The sequence below is a fragment of the Scyliorhinus canicula genome, chromosome 22 (genome assembly GCF_902713615.1).
Source record: "Scyliorhinus canicula chromosome 22, sScyCan1.1, whole genome shotgun sequence".
Classification (NCBI taxonomy): Eukaryota; Metazoa; Chordata; class Chondrichthyes; order Carcharhiniformes; family Scyliorhinidae; genus Scyliorhinus; species Scyliorhinus canicula.
Window position 1 is genome coordinate 15637263 of NC_052167.1, and position 16590 is coordinate 15653852.

Below are 16590 nucleotides of genomic sequence, written 5' to 3' on the forward strand. Positions count from 1 at the left end.
AGTTTCGATTTCCTGCTGGGTCACTGTCTATGCGGAGTCTGCGCGTTCTCCCCGTGTCTGCGTGTGTTTCCTCCGGGTGCTCCGGTTTCATCCCACGGTCCAAAGACGTGCAGGTTAGGTGGATTGACCATGATAAATTGCCCTTAGTGACCAAAAAGGTTAGGAGTGGTTATTGGGTTATGGGGATAGGGTGGAGTGTGGGCTTGGGTAGGATGCTCTTTCCAAGGGTAGGTGCAGACTCAATGTACCGAATGGCCTCCTGCACTGTATGTTCTATGTTCTGTTCTCTTTGGCCTTCAGGTATTATGTACAGTGATAGAAACAGGAAGTTAATTATTATCGCCACTAATTTCACTTGGGAAAGTAAAGCTGTTCTTCAGCTTGTTGGTGTTATGTGTTGGATTTGTATGGGATAATCTGTGCTCTTCAAAAGTTGTTTTGGAGAAAATATATGTTAAAGCTGTTATTAGCATCTATAAGGGTGTTATTTTATCTATTGGAAAAGAACCAGATGCTTTCCTGTGTTTTATTGCTGCTGCACATGTTATGCTTTAATGAAAAAGATGAGCACTGCTTTTATGTCACAGCACAAGTTTGGTGTGATGAATGGACTGGAGCTTACAGCAGAATATTTTGCATGTTTGACCATAGAAGGTCATGCTTGAAAAATGCAGATGTCACAGAAATGTCTGGGCCTGCTTTGTTTAATAATCGCAAGATGAAGTCTCTGCAGAATGCAATTTGTCTGCGCAAAAATGAGCTACATTTCCTTTTGCTGCCAATGATACAGTGTGAAAAGGTCAAGCGATCTGCCAAGAGAGCCTTCTTAGGTTCCACTTAGCCTATGTTTGGCAAATATTTAAGCTTATTTTAGAGAGCATAGAAATTAGTTTTTTAATAGTACTAATTTGTTATTAAGTAAATTGGTTTCCTAAATAATAAAATATATGAAAAACAAATTGGCAAGCTATAATAGTTTAACTCCTCAACAATAAGTGTTTAGGGGGCAGCACGGTGGCGCAGTGGGTTCGCCCTGCTGCCTCACGGCGCCGAGGACCCAGGTTCAATCCCGGCTCTGGGTCACTATGCAAGAGTTTGCACATTCTCCCCGTGTTTGCGTGGGCTCACAGCCCAAAAGATGTGCAGGCTAGGTGGATTGGCCATGCTAAATTGGCCCTTAATTGGGAAAAAAATAATTGGATATTCTAAATCTAAAAAAAACAATGTGTTAATATATTTGTCATTTTGCATTTGATTATTGATGTATTGAGTGATTTCAAATGCTTCTGCAGAACAAGATACAAGAAAATTAAGTTGAATTAACCTGAAGAACATATGGATTTTTCCCTCTTTGATTTTATCTGCTGAGTTCTTCCATCCCCTTAAACACTGCATATGAAGATTTGCCGAGTTTATTAAAATTTTAATTAAATTGTCACGTTGGGCAGCATGGTAATGCAGTTACTTCACAGCTCCAGGGCCCCAGGTTCGATTTCTGGCTTGGGTCACTGTCTGTGCGGCGGAGTCTGCATGTTCTCCCTGTGTCTGTGTGGGTTTTCCTCCGATTTCCACCCACAGTCCAAAGATGTGCAGGTTAGGTGGATTGACTCTGCTAAATTGCTCTCAATGTCCAAAATAGGTTAGGTGGGGTTATGGGGATAGGGTTGAGGTGTGGTGATAGGGTGGAGGTGTGGGCTCTTTCCACGGATCGGTGCAGACTCGATGGGCAAAATGGCCTCCTTTTGCACTGTAGATTTTATGATGAGGAATTTGGGCGTTGAAGCATTGCAGAGAACCTTAGGTGCTAGAACTCCTCTCATACTGTGAATTTTGTATGCTTATAACTCAAATTGTTACTCCACATTGTTTCAATGGGATTGTGGGATTCTTTTGTTTGTAAAATATTTCTAAGGGACACTCATATTATTTAATGCAACAGCTTAGTGTGCTCGTCATTCTGTCGCAAAAGATCTACTGAATGAAATATTTCAATATTTCTTAAGTTGTTTCACAACCTATATCAGCAATGGGAGAGAGAGAGAGATTATAGGTAATTTGGTAGGTGTAGAGAACTGACTGGATTGAGAATAAAACATTTTGAGGTAATTAAAAAAATTATTTGGAAAGTCATGGGGAGAACATTGGAAGGTACAATGACGAGGTCAGCAAGCATTGACTGAGGATGGGAAGTTTGAGTATTGAGGAGCTGTATTTGGAATGGATTCCCAGTGCAGTTGTGGGCCTCATGCAGCTGAGGGGAGATGGTGTGAAGATGTAGAGTTTGAGAAGGCTGGGGATTTGGCTTAGGTGAACTGGGGATTGTTTATCAATGCAACAGGACTACATCGCACTTTCAGCTTGATTTTGGGTACAAGTCTTTATAGAGTGCTTTCAACCCATGACTTTCTGACTGTCAAGGCTGATGTCTAAAGGAATGAAGGAAAGCAGGATAAGATTTATGAGTTTAAGACCTGTGGTCTGGAGCAACAATATTTGTTCATATCGTTAACAGATTAGTTCACATAGAGATAGAGAAATACAGCACAGAACAGGCCCTTCGGCCCACGATGTTGTGCTGAACTTTTGTCCTAGGTTAATCATAGAATTTTGGACACTAAGGGCAATTTATCATGGCCAATCCACCCAACCTGCACATCTTTGGACTGTGGGAGGAAACCGGAGTACCCGGAGGAAACCCACGCACACACGGTGAGGATGTGCAGACTCCGAAAGTGGAAAGTTGCAAGTTTGCTCAATGAAGATATGTCTTTGGAGGCAGAACCGGAGTTGCTTTCAACTTACTTGAAGCTTATCTGGAAGGCTGTGAATAGGCCAGTTTGGAAAAATAGTGGCCGTGACCTGTTACTAAATCAGGGACAGTGCTTGCTCTGTGGGTTGGAGATTTGAAAGCACTCTGATGTTATAATCAGGAAGTATGTAGCTTTATTTTCAAAATCACACTTAATATTGAGATTTTATTAACTGGTATTTTTTGTGGCTGTTTGCACACTTCTATTTTTGGAATTGGAACCTGACTGTCGAGATTTGATATTAATCTGTTGATTCTCAAAAGCATGCACATACATGTTATAATGTTATGACCATCTCCTGCTGATGAAATATTTCCTCTTCTGTGAAAGATTATTGGAAAGAAACTGATTTCTTTCCCTTATGGACTCCCTGTTGGTACCGAGAGATTTTACAGACAAGTGAGGGGCAGCACGGTAGCATGGTGGTTAGCATAAATGCTTCACAGCTCCAGGGTCCCAGGTTCGATTCCCGGCTGGGTCACTGTCTGTGTGGAGTCTGCACGTCCTCCCCGTGTGTGCGTGGGTTTCCTCCAGGTACTCCGGTTTCCTCCCACAGTCCAAAGATGTGCGGGTTAGGTGGATTGGCCATGCTAAATTGCCCATAGTGTCCTAAAAAGTAAGGTTGGGGGGGGGGGGGGGGGTTGTTTGGTTATGGGTATAGGGTGGATACGTGGGTTTGAGTAGGGTGATCATTGCTCGGCACAACATCGAGGGCCGAAGGGCCTGTTCTGTGCTGTACTGTTCTATGTGTTGTGGTACTTTGCCAGTAATTTCCTTGTACAAAGAACTGATCCAATTACCTATTTATCATGAGATAGTTCATCAGATGGAGCATTCTGCAACAAATTATTGTAATGCGTGCATGTTGTCGGTTAGTTTTCAGATCTTTAAAAAAAAAAAGTTTTTCGGGAATTACTAAAGTGTTACAAATTTCATGATTTATTATTTTATAACAATTGTACAATATAACCTGTTTGCTGCTTGGGACTGATGTTGATTTTCCTTGGGCGTATAAAATTCTAAATTAGGTGTGATGAATATAGTTGATGCCTTCCCCATAAACAAACTAAAATCTAACCTAACCATGCATCTTCTGTAATCTGGCTATTAGAGGATCAGTACTGAGAGTACTGGTATGTAGCACAATATTCCATGTCGGGGTCTCTGGATTGACAGTAATTAGAATCTCTTGTTATGCTTTAAAAGTTACTTTGACAGCAGCTGCATTGGGTTGAGACTATTCATGTTACATGTAATTATTTATTCTTTCTATAATGAGAAACACCTGTTACCTCAAGACTTAACGTGCCATTACAAATGTTCATGTTTCATCCCTGAATTAGTGATCTCAAAGAACAAAAAAAAAATCGCTATTTACTTGTAGCTTCTGACCAGAAATGAGATACAGAGTTGTTCAAGATGTGTGAATATCAGATTGAATGGAGGGTTTTTAAATTTTGTTTTTGCTCATTAAACTAATATTGTATTAACTGATGTTTATTCCAATAGGATACAGAAACTATGAGAAGAGCTCTAGCTATGATTGACTCAAAGCTAAACCAAGCCAAAAACTGGCTAAGTGACCCTAATGCACCTCCAGGTAATAACTAAATTGTTTTGTTTATTGAGCTGATATACCAAGTGAAATATCAAATGTTTGGCTCACCCAATATCCTAAACTGTTCCTGTGTCAGACAATATTTTTTTCTTATTGGTATTAACGGTGTTGACCATTTATTAGATTAACTGATCTGTTGTGTGTTTTAGGTGATGCTGGGGAGCAGGCTATCAAACAAATACTGGATGAAGCTGGAAAAGTTGGTGAACTTTGTGCAGGCAAAGAACGGAGAGAAATTCTGGGCACCACAAAGGCTTTAGGCCAGATGACTGATCAAGTATCTGAGCTGCGAGCCAGGTAATATTTATTTTATTGGCAGCACCAATATCTGAATTTGCATTCATTGAACTTAATGAACTCAGCAACCCATGCAGTTGAGTTCAGTTTTAATAACTGATGCGACCATCAATTCACTCGGAGACACGAGTCGAAGTAAACAGTGGTTCTAATCAGCTTACAACTTTGCCAGCCTGCGACTGGCACATTACTGAAGGCGGTCCCACAGGTCAGCTGCTCTTATACTTCCTATAAGGGGCATAGCCATGGGCGGAGCCCGTACATGCTCCACATCTCCCCCTGTGGGTGAAGCCATACAGTGGCCCATAGATGGAGCCCACAGGGTTAATGGCATAGCATAACGCAACACAGTATACTGGTGAATTACTAGTGCTTATACATTCACCACAATAACACCATTTTGCCCAAATGGATGATGTTGCTATGGCATTCCCTCCAGTCCGTTTCCATAAGAAACTTGCCTGCGATGGAATGATGCCCAACTTTCTACCGCTTGCATATTTCCGATACATAGATGATACATTTGCTATTTTTAAATCTGCAGCTGCATTTAAGAACTTCCTAGCATACCTTAATGGACTCCATCCTGCACTCAAATTCACCTTTGAAATGGTACAGTCAAATGAGTCAAAAGGGTTCCCGTCCGTCGATATGTTGGTTTAGAAATCTGCCAATAGATTCTGTACTGTTGTCTACCACAAGCCTACTGTAACTGTACAATGTACATATTGGGATTTTTACAGTTCCATGCATACAAGATTGACCTTAACGGCAGTTTGGAAAGGAGGACCCAAGCCATTTCTCACTGTGCAAGCTTGATGCTGAAATAGGGTTATATCAAAACAATCCTGTGGGACAATGGTGACCTTTTGCTCGCTGTAAATTATGCAAATTCCTGGGCTGAAGGGCACCATTTTCAGCCTTGGTAAGTGCTCAGTCTACCATGGATGACCCTGGACGGATAGGTGTCTGAACAATTTGAGTGACAGGTGAAGCACTACCTGGATGCTGCCAGCAAGCCAGAAAAGCCTATACACAAATGAATAATGTGGTATAAGAATTTCAATGCCGCTGTGATTCCAAGTCTATACAACTGGAAGATCATATCAAACAGTGCATCCTTTTGGCTGTTTGCGGTTGGCAAAGTACTGATTGTACCCAACTAGCCTGTGCTTACAAAACTTCCATGGTTGGAAACAATCCTGATTGTGCTCAGAATTACAATAAAAACTAATTTAATATTATCAGTCAGGATTGCAGTGTGGCTCATGGGTGCATTATGGGAGATGGGGGGGGGGGAGAGGGGGGGTGGGGAGGTGGAGTTGCTATTCTCTGGTTCACTTTCCACGGCAGGGGGTGCCATTCTCTGGTTCATTTTCCAAGGCAATGCCTTGACCTTAAGAGTTGACCTGCCTGCTTCTGTTGCATTCTCCACAGTAATGCCTCTACCAATCAGAATCCATTTGCCAACCAATCAGCAGTGTTCTGATGCAGTACAAATCATTGTTCCTTTTACTGTTGGTTTACTTTGCGTCTATTGAGTGCAAGATGGAAAGCTTTGATTGTATGCCTCTTTTTCAGCAATATTCAAGATCTGTACTACCAAACATTTATTAATATCAATTGTTTAAGGACATTTCCAAATTAAAATAATAAAACAATCCATATGTCAGATATTGTTGTGACCATGAATTGCCAAAATAAGATTTAAAAGCTTTATCCTTATGATTTAGATAATTCTGTGATTTTGTAATGTTCCTCGAATGTAGTCTGTACGATCAAAGTTCATTACAACAATGCATGTCAGCCAATTAGCCCCTTGTTGAGTGTGTTTCGCCATTCAGTGGGATCTTAGTTAATCTGTGAACTACCTCCATATACTTGCCCTTGGTATCTCTTGATACCTTTTGGCTAACAAAAATCTCTCAATCTCAGATTAGAAATTAGCATTTGACCTCGCATTGGTTGATGTTTTCAGAAGAGAGTTTCAAACTTCTACCGCCCATTGTGTGTAGAAATATTTCCAAACTTTGCTCCTGAAAGGCCTGGTTCTAATTTTTATACTATGTTCCAAGTCCACGATTCCCTAACCAACAGAAACAGTTTCTCTCTGTTTACCTTTTGAGTTCCTCTTAATATTTATTTTTCTTAACTTTTTTTTATGGGAGGTGGATGTCACTGAAACAGCCAGCATTTTGTGCTCTTCCTAATTGCTCTTGAACTAAGTGGCCTACTTACCATGGGCAGTTTAGATGCATTAGAACATAGAACAGTACAGCACAGAACAGGCCCTTCGGCCCTCGGTGTTGTGCCGAGCCATGATCACCCTACTCAAACCCATGTATCCACCCTGTACCCGTAACCCAACAACGCTTCCCCTTAACCTTACTTTTTAGGACACTACGGGCAATTTAGCATGGCCAATCCACCTAACCCGCACATCTTTGGACTGTGGGAGGAAACCGGAGCACCCGGAGGAAACCCACGCACACACGGGGAGGACGTGCAGACTCCACACAGACAGTGACCCAGCCGGGAATCGAACCGTGGGACCCTGGAGCTGTGAAGCATTTATGCTAACCACCATGCTACCGTGCTGCCCCCTATGTTGTGCATCTGGATCCAGCTTTTTTTTAAATTCCACATTTTTAAAAAAATGAATTGCATTCATATTCTTCGGATTTGGTGGGGTGATGGGATTTGAACCCGTGTCCCCAGAGCATTCGCCTCAGCCTCTGGATTACTGGTGTAGTGATACTACCACTAAGCTGCCATCTTCCCACAAATCTCAGTCAGATCATGCGCTAACCCCTCAAATTCCAGAGACTACTATCCTAGGTTGTGTAATTTTGACTTATAATTTAACTATGGGGTCGCAGTTTAATTCTGATATATTTATACTGCACCCCTCCAAGGCCAATATACCCTAGGGTGTGAGGCCCAGATCGCTCACAGTAGTCGCGGTGTGGTCTAATCTGTGCTTTTTATAGATATAGTACAACTTCCATCCTTTTTGTATTCTAGTCATTTGAATATAAAAGCCAGCATTTCATTAACCTTTTGGATTATTTTATGTTTTTATTTGTTTGTTTTTTTGAATTTTTTATTTAACACAAATTTGTAACATTTACAGAGAGAAAAATGGCCCTGTGCAAAGAGCCTTAACATAGTGAAAACGAACAGTGGGAAAGAATAAACATTGGGCAGCACGGTAGCATGGTGGTTAGCATAAATGCTTCACAGCCCCAGGGTCCCAGGTTCGATTCCCGGCTGGGTCACTGTCTGTGCGGAGTCTGCACGTCCTCCCCGTGTGTGCGTGGGTTTCCTCCGGGTGCTCCGGTTTCCTCCCACAGTCCAAAGATGTGCGGGTTAGGTGGATTGGCCATGCTAAATTGCCCGTAGTGTCCTGAAAAGTAAGGTTAAGGGGGGGGTTGTTGGGTTACGTGAGTTTGAGTAGGGTGATCATTGCTCGGCACAACATCGAGGGCCGAAGGGCCTGTTCTGTGCTGTACTGTTCTATGTTAATAAGGCACTTCCCCTGCCAGCTGTTTACCCATGCCACACTTGTTCAACTAAACTAACGTGGCCCTAACCCCGGCCTCCCCTGCCCCCCGAGGCCTGACCTGCCAGGTCAGCCCTGCGCTTGGCCCTAGCCCGCCGCGCCCCACCTCCGACTCTCCCTGGTGCCCCCTGACCTACGCTAGCTACGCTGACCCCTGCCCTTGGCGCCTGCCTGTCTCCTGTCCGAGCGCTCGGGCCCTCCCCCCACACATCAGGGACCCATTAACCTAATTGTATCCCACCGTGCCCTTTCAAGTCCCTCAACCAGCCCCTAGCCCAGGGGTGGGCAAACTTTTCCGTGCAAGGGCCACATTCAGAAATTCACAATTCACAAAGGGCCGCATAGTATATTAAGTAAAATAATTACTTCACCCAGTTATGATTCTGGGCACCTCATATAGAACATAGAACAGTACAGCACAGAACAGGCCCTTCGGCCCTCGACGTTGTGCCGAGCAATGATCACCCTACTCAAGTCAACGTATCCACCCTATACCAGTAAGTAACCCAACAGCCCCCCCCCCCCCCCATTAACCTTAAAAAAAATTTTAAAAAAAAAAAAAAATTTTTTTTAAATTTTTTTTTTAATGACTTGGTGGGCCGCAGAAATACCTTTGGCGGGCCGCATGCGGCCCGCGGGCCGTAGTTTGCCCACCCCTGCCCTAGCCCATCCCCCTATCAGAGGCCCCGATCTCCCACCAAAAGGCCCCTCTCTCCCCCCCCCCCCCGTTGCAATCCCCCCAAAGCACCCTAAACAGTGCGCCCTCCAGCCTCCACTCTCTGTCCAGGCTGAAAACAATCTTGGATAAAACATAATTTAACAAACCGCCGCCACACAAAAGCTCTGAGAGCCCAGAGTCCTTTAGTTCAAGTCCAGCTTCTTCTTTTAATAAAAGTCCACACCTAATCAGAGCAAATAAGGTTAACGGACCGCCGCCACTGTACAGCACTGAAAGAACTAAGTGCCCATTAGTTCAAGTCCAGTTTCTTATCTTTAATAAAAGTCCAAACCTGTTCTGGTGTCTCAAAATAGTAGTGGAGTTCCTCAAACGTAACCCAAAGCTTTGCAGGATACAACATTCCAAACCTCACCTCCTTTTTGTAGAGGGCTGCCTTTACCTTGATGAATCCTACACGCCTCTTGGCCAGCTCCGTTCCCAAGTCCTGGCAAATGCGCACCTCGCAGTTCTCCCATCTGCTGCTCCTCTCCGCCTTGGCCCATCGCAGCACACGTTCCCTGTCAGCAAGCCGGTGAAAGCGGACCACCAAGGCCCTCGGTCGGTCGCCTGTCCTGGGCTTCCCTGCGGGGGCTCTATGTGCCCCATCCAACTCCAGGGGTTGAGGGAAGGCCTCCGGTCCCATCAGCGCCTCAAGCATACCCGTCACGTATGCGCCCACATCCAACCCCTCGCAGCCCTCGGGGAGGTCAATGATCCTTAAATTCTGCCTCCTGGCTCTGTTCCCCAGCTCTTCAAGCTGCTCCTGCATCCTCTTCTGTTGGGCGTTCAGCTCCTCCACTTCATGCTCCAGCTCCGTTACCGTGCCCGCCTGGCTGGAGAGCTTCGCCTCGACCTCCCTGAGCGCCTTCCCTTGGACCGCCTGTGTCTCGACCATTCGGTCCATCACCGCTCTCATCGGGTCCAGCGTGTCCCTCCTCAGCTTGGCGAAGCAGTTCTTGAAGAACTCCATCTGTTGCTCCCTTGGCCAGTGAGCCTCCGCTCCCTGGTCCCTACCGTCCGCCATGCTTGTCCGCCCGGTCTGGGGTCCCGGCTGCTCCCGCTTCGATCCTTGCCACTCCACTCGACCACTTCTAGTCCAGCTGCCCATACCCCGGAAAGGAAGCCTCTTCCCTATCGTCTCCTCCACCGATTCAGGCTGCCAGGTCCCAAAAATGTCCGTTGAAAAACGTCCGTTTGCCCATCACGGGCGGGAGCGATCCGACCTGCGACCTGTCACCTCGAGGGCGTCACCGGAAGTCTCTTGTGTATTTATTTGTAATGATCTTTCACGATCTATGTACATGGTCCCCCAGATCTCTTTGGACCTCTGCATTTTCTATTCTCATAAATGTGGCCCTGCTTAATGCATGTAAAATAATGGTATGCATGCGTGTGCGTAAGTAGAAGGAAGATAATATTAGTAATACTGGGTATTTTTTTTATGAGTAGAGGTCAAGGTGCCACACCCATTGCCATGCAGAAAGCACAGCAAGTATCCCAAGGACTGGACATGTTAACAGCTAAGGTGGAAAATGCAGCCAGGAAACTGGAAGCCATGACTAACTCAAAGCAGGCCATTGCAAAGAAAATAGATGCTGCTCAGGTAACTTCATTAAATTCTTGGAAAATGTTTCACCTGACTGTACACAGATATGGATTCTTCAACGCTATCTGTTAGAATCTTATATTGACAGATTCATAATTTGAAGTTCCTACTCTGTTGCATGGGGATTATTTTCTTGTTCCCAAGGTCTCAAGTTTATGGGCGTATGGTCTTTTGATGTCGAGATAAAGGTGAAATGAAGGGCAGAGGTACCTTTGTGCGAGTTGTTGGAAAAGAAGACATCTAATTCCTGCAAGGATGGGTTCATGTTTGGAATTTTAAAGAAATTAACAAGTTTGAAAGTGTGATGCTAGTCATTTTGAGTGAGGAGAATTTGTTAGAAGTGAAGAGTTGGCTAGGCTCGAGTCAGATGTAGATGTTATCTTTGGGAGTTTTCCATTGTGCTGTTTTGGGAAGGGGGCTTAAGAACCCTATGGGATTCTCAGCCAGGTACAGACTTCTTTCTAGATCAAAGCAAATGACTGTGGATGCTGGAATCTGAAACGACAGAAAATACTAGACAATCTCAGCAGGTTTGACAGCATCTGTGGAGAGAGAAGGGAGTGAATGTTTTGAGTCTGGCTCACTCTTTGTCAAAGCTGGAAATTAAATGAAAATGAAAATTTTCGAACTGGAGCGAATTTCAAAGGGATGAACTGGAAATGGGGTCAGATTTATACTGTTGTGGGGTGGGGGTTGAGCAGTGGGGCTAGATAGGGGACCAGCGATAGGTTGAGATTGACAAAGATGTTGGGGACAGAAAGACCAAGGGAATGTAAATGCAGGTGATTAAGGCGAAGAAGAGTACAGATAGTGGCACATAAAGAGATTAGAATGTGTTTATGGCAGAACAAAGGTAAGCAGTGTGTCAATTTGGGCCATCTGTTCCCTGTTCCTAGTTGCCCTTTGACAAACGCCTTGGCCAATATTTTTCAGTGGGTATTGAGAGAGCTCTATTGGTTCTTCCACTTGACTGGGATGACATTTTCTAATCTTGTAAACTAATATATCTGTTGATTATCTGCAAAACAGTGGTTTAGTGTTCAGGCTGAGCCCTGCAAAACTCTAGAAATTAGTTGAATGTATAGGTAATTTGGGAACAGCATTCAGTATGTTAAGACGTAACAAAGGATATGGTACTTTATAAAAATGTGTAACATTTGTCCTGAATTTTGTTTATGAATGACAAGTATTTTCCATGACTTTGACAATTATTTAGAGCTGGCTGGCAGATCCACATGGAGGTCCTGATGGAGAAGAGAACATCCGTGGTATTTTAACAGAGGCTAAGAAAATTGCGGATCTTTGTGAGGACCCCAAAGAACGGGATGATATACTACGTTCGATTAATGAAATAGGAGCATTAACAGCTAAGCTGTCTGACTTGAGAAGGCAGTATGTATTCAAAAAATGGATAACTGAAGGACAAACTGATCATGGAGTTTCTTTGAATCTATCAAGTCTTACCCATTTAGCATGAAACTCTCATTTCAGTTAATAAATGTTTGGCGCGATTCAGCGAACAAAAGTTACGTTCGTTTTTGAGCATGTTTGGCGCGGTGTTTCTCGTAGGCTGCAGTGACGAGATTCACCCCCGCTATTCACCAACCTCTGGGAGTTTCTCCCCACCAAGGCCACGCTTTAGTAGATTTCCTGCTGGCGAGCTGACCTGGAACCCCTTTCAATCCCCCCTTCAATGGAGAATGCCAGGTGCTGTGTTGGCAGTGCTCAGGTGCCAGGGAGAGTGCCAGGGTACGATCCGGCCTCGTTCCCAACCACCCAGGGGTCTCTAATGGCCTGCTAGACCCCTGTCACGTTTGTGGAAACCAGTGCTAAGCGGCACCCTGGCGAGGTCTCGCAGGCACAGCCGTTGACTCCTGGGTGGCGGGTGAAATCGGTGTCTGGATATTTAAATTGGCGTAATGGTTTCGTTAAATATGCAGATCTGCATCTTGCCCAGCGACGGCATGATCCAGATTACGCCGGGCGGTGCAAGTTGAGTATCTTGCTGTTGGCCTAGTGACTGGTGTGGAGCCTGATTTGCGGCTCTCCTGGGATTCACTCGGCATGCCCAGATCCAAGCTGGGCGCAACGTCATCACCAAATTGCCCCCGTTGTCTGTTCTGAATTAAGTCTTAAAAGTCAGTGCCGTTTGTTTCCCCTTACAATCATTAAACTCACTCCTAAAATGCTTAAATTTTCACCAATTATTGTCCCACTTTTTGAATTTTATTGAAATTAGTGTTCACATTTGTCAGCACTTTGCTTTTTTTACTTAAATGCTGTTTGCTTCATGTTTAGTGTAGAGTTGTGACCCTGCTTTCTGTGCTTTGCAGAGGTAAAGGTGATACCCCAGAAGCACGTGCTTTGGCGAAGCAAATTGCTACCACATTGCAGAATTTGCAGACCAAGACAAACCGAGCAGTGGCCAACAGTAGACCGGTAAAAGCAGCAGTTAATTTGGAAGGCAAAATAGAGCAGGCGCAGCGCTGGATAGATAATCCTACAGTTGATGGGCGTGGTGTGGGTGAGTACACTTTAAATTCTTTGAAACACAGATTCAGTGTTAATTGATTCATTTGAAAGGCCAGTGTCTCACTCACAGGGCGAAGGACTTGTGTATATTACTTTATGCTACCATTCACATCAGGGAAATAATAGGTAAAAGCCATTTTAACTGCGCCATCTCTACCCTAATTTATTGTTAAATTAACGTGATTCGAGGGATTCAAAACGGTGGAACTTTGTACTTAGAATCAAGTATGGAATTGCAGCTTGAATACAAATTGACAACACACCAGTGACACTTTGACTTGAATTTTGAGCTCTACGAAGAACTCTTCCATTCCAAAACTCTACTTGCTGGTGAATAACTGAACTTAGTTGGTACAAGTTTTAGGTGTGGAGTATACACCACAAAAATATAACACACAACATTTTTGTTCTACGGAAATGGAATGAAAATGCAGGGAGAAGTATTTTATTTTTTTCTCTTTCATCCATATTATAGATATTGTAGAAAAGCAGCTTTTAAAAAATAAATCTATTACCTGCTAATGTTTTCCACTAAGACATATAATTTTTGGTGACCTTTTGGCTTATTGTATTCCTGTTGGATTGCCTTTTGTTTTGAGACTTTTACTGTAATAAACAAACTAAAAGCACCATTGGCTACAAGCAAAATTGGCTGTGTACTGTTCAGTAAACAACATGTCGTCTGAACGACAGAAAAGATTCTCCCATTTAATTTTTAAAATGACCAAAAGTCCCCTTTCATGATTATACTTTACTCTCCCTTAAGTGGACACTGCATTCTCCAGGAAATAGTCCAAAATTATTCTGAGCTCCTGATAGCTTCCTTTTTCTTTTCCTAGCCGGGTAACTTCCGATCCCATAATGATTCCTACAGTGAGGGTTACCCTGGAGATTCCTCCCTCTCGCCAAAGCTAAGGCAAATCTTCCAGCCTTCTTTAAATCCTTATGAACTTGGTCTCTTCAATTTGAGAACGGGCTCCCACCCACATTCCGCACGGTGAATATTAGAAACTGCTCTGCCTCTCTTTCTCTTCTCTCCCTCTTACTCTCCAACCCCGATCCTACAATGACTTCCTATGAGCTATTCCTTCCTAATGGCCATCACAGAACCAAGGAAATGTTGCAGCACAGAAAGAGGCTATTCAGCTAATTGTGTATGTGCCAGCTGAAGATAATAAAAACTAGCTGCCTGTTGTAATCCCACCTTCTATCACCCAGTCTATGGCCTTGCTGGTTATATCACATTTAGGTGCAAATCCAGGTACCTTTTAAATGAGATGAGGGGTTCTGTATCCACCTCAAAGCCAGGCAGCGAATTCCAAAGACTTGCCACCCTCTGGGTGAAGACGTTTTTTCTTCGTGTCCCCTCTAATCCTTCTACCAATCATCCTAATCAGTTTGAGGCCGAGAACTGGAGTTCCACACTAGTATTCTGGAGTTAAACAAAGATATTATGTCGGCCTTGTGTACTGGGCAGGAAGATTTAAAGGTAGGACAGTTGATGAGCAGTGGCAGATATTCAAGGAGATATTCAGTTCCTCTCAACTAAAATATATTCCACTGCTGCCTCACGGCGCCGAGGACCCGGGTTCGATCCTGGTTCTGGGTCACTGTCCGTGTGGAGTTTGCACATTCTCCCCGTGTCTGCATGGGTTTCACCCCCACAACCCTAAAATATGAAGGTAGGTGGATTGGCCATGCTAAATTGCCCCTTAATTGGAAAAAAAATTATTGAGTACTCTAAATTTTAAAAAAAAACTAAAATATATTCCAGAAAGAAAGAAACATTGGCGAGACAAGGAAGTTAAAGATAACAAAGACAAAAACTAGGGAATGCTATATTGCAAAAGTCAGTGGCAGGCTGGAAGATTGGGAAACTTTTAAAGATCAACAAAGGGTTACTAAAAAAGTAGTAAAAAGAGGAAAGGTAAATTATGAAAGAAATTAGTGAGGAAATTTAAGGAGGAGACGGACAGATTTTTAAATTAGTGAAGGGTTGAAGATTTATGGCAAATGGGAAGGAAAGTGGAGTTGAGGCCGAGTTGAGATCAATCACGATCATATTGAATGATAGAGCAGGCTCGAGGGGTTGAATTGCCAACCGAGCTCATAGTTCATAAATCTATGCCCCCTGGTAATTTCATAGAATCATAGAATTTACAGAAGGAGGCCATTCGGCCCATCGGCTCTGCATTGGCCCCTGGAAAGAGCACCCTATTCAAGCCCACACCTCCACCCTATCCCTGGGACCCAGTAACCCCACCCAACCTTTTGGGCACTAAGGGCAATTTATTATGGCAAATCCCCCTAACCTGCACATCTTTGGTCTGTGGGAGGAAACCGGAGCACCCGGAGGAAACCCATGCAGGCACGGGGAGAACGTGTAGACTCTGACAGTGACCCAAACCGGAAATCGAACTTGGGATCCTGGAGCTGTGAAGCAACTCTGCTAACCACTGTGCTACCATGTTGCCCGTTGTCCAAAAATGTTACGATACTATAAGCTTTGTATTGTAACACTCATCATTTTAGTCAAATATTTTTTCCCTTCCCACTTTCAGCTCATCATACTGTATACCTTCCTCCGCTGTGAGGATACCAAACTTGCACCAATAGTGTTTATTTCTAACCATCGGAAGGTGAGCAAGAGCAGTTTGAACTGATCTTCACTTTGTTTCCTTAGCAAGACCCTCCCACCTCCCGGATTCTTTTTTTCAGTTTTATCCCCATCTTAGTGAAATTCCTGCCTTCCAGTCAGCACTTCTCAGTAATACAATTTGGATGTGAAAATGTCTTAAACTTATGATGTGCATCATTTGGCCCTTTTAGAATTTTACACTTGATTTAATCTAAGGAGCTTTTTTTCTTCCCTTTAGGCCAGGCAGCTATCCGTGGACTTGTTGCTGAGGGACGTCGACTGGCTAATGCAATGATGGGACCCTATCGTCAGGAAATGACTGGAAAGTGTGATAAAGTAGAACAGCTGGCTGGACAGCTTGCAGAGTTGGCAGCTCGGGGAGAAGGGGACAGTCCTCAGGCCAGAGCAATTGCTGCACAGCTGCAGGATGCACTAAAAGTAGGAGCGCTTGAAATGTTGTGTACTGTTCTGAGTGTCACACTATAGGAAAGGTGTGAGTGCATCGAAGAGATTACAGAAGAGGTTTACAGAAATGGTTCCAGGGATGGGAAACTTCAGTTATGAAGATAGATTGCAGAGGTTGTGACTGTTCTCTGTGGAGACAAGAGGCTGAGAGGAGATTTAATCAAGAGGTTTAAAGTCATGAGGGGGCTGGACAGAGTGGAGAGGGAGAAACTGTTCCGCTCCTAGAAGGATAAAGAATGAGAGGGCACAGCTTTAAGGTGACTTGCAAAAGAAGCAAATGTGATGTGAGAATATACTTTTTCACACAATGTTTCATGTCTGGAATGGATGGCCTGGAAGAGTGG

The 16590-nt window shown here is 43.9% G+C and overlaps 1 protein-coding gene across 5 annotated transcripts in view; it reads left to right on the forward strand.

Moving 5' to 3' along the window:
- The window catches only part of LOC119956225 (vinculin), a 134854-nt gene that overhangs the window by 82567 nt on the left and 35697 nt on the right, over nucleotides 1-16590 (forward strand). For all 5 annotated transcript variants that reach the window (XM_038783259.1, XM_038783255.1, XM_038783256.1 and 2 more), the window contains 6 exons: nucleotides 4320-4410; nucleotides 4578-4725; nucleotides 10455-10608; nucleotides 11828-12003; nucleotides 12945-13135; nucleotides 16020-16219. In XM_038783259.1, coding sequence (XP_038639187.1) covers nucleotides 4320-4410; nucleotides 4578-4725; nucleotides 10455-10608; nucleotides 11828-12003; nucleotides 12945-13135; nucleotides 16020-16219 — 960 coding nt within the window. The remainder of the gene's footprint in view (nucleotides 1-4319; nucleotides 4411-4577; nucleotides 4726-10454; nucleotides 10609-11827; nucleotides 12004-12944; nucleotides 13136-16019; nucleotides 16220-16590) is intronic.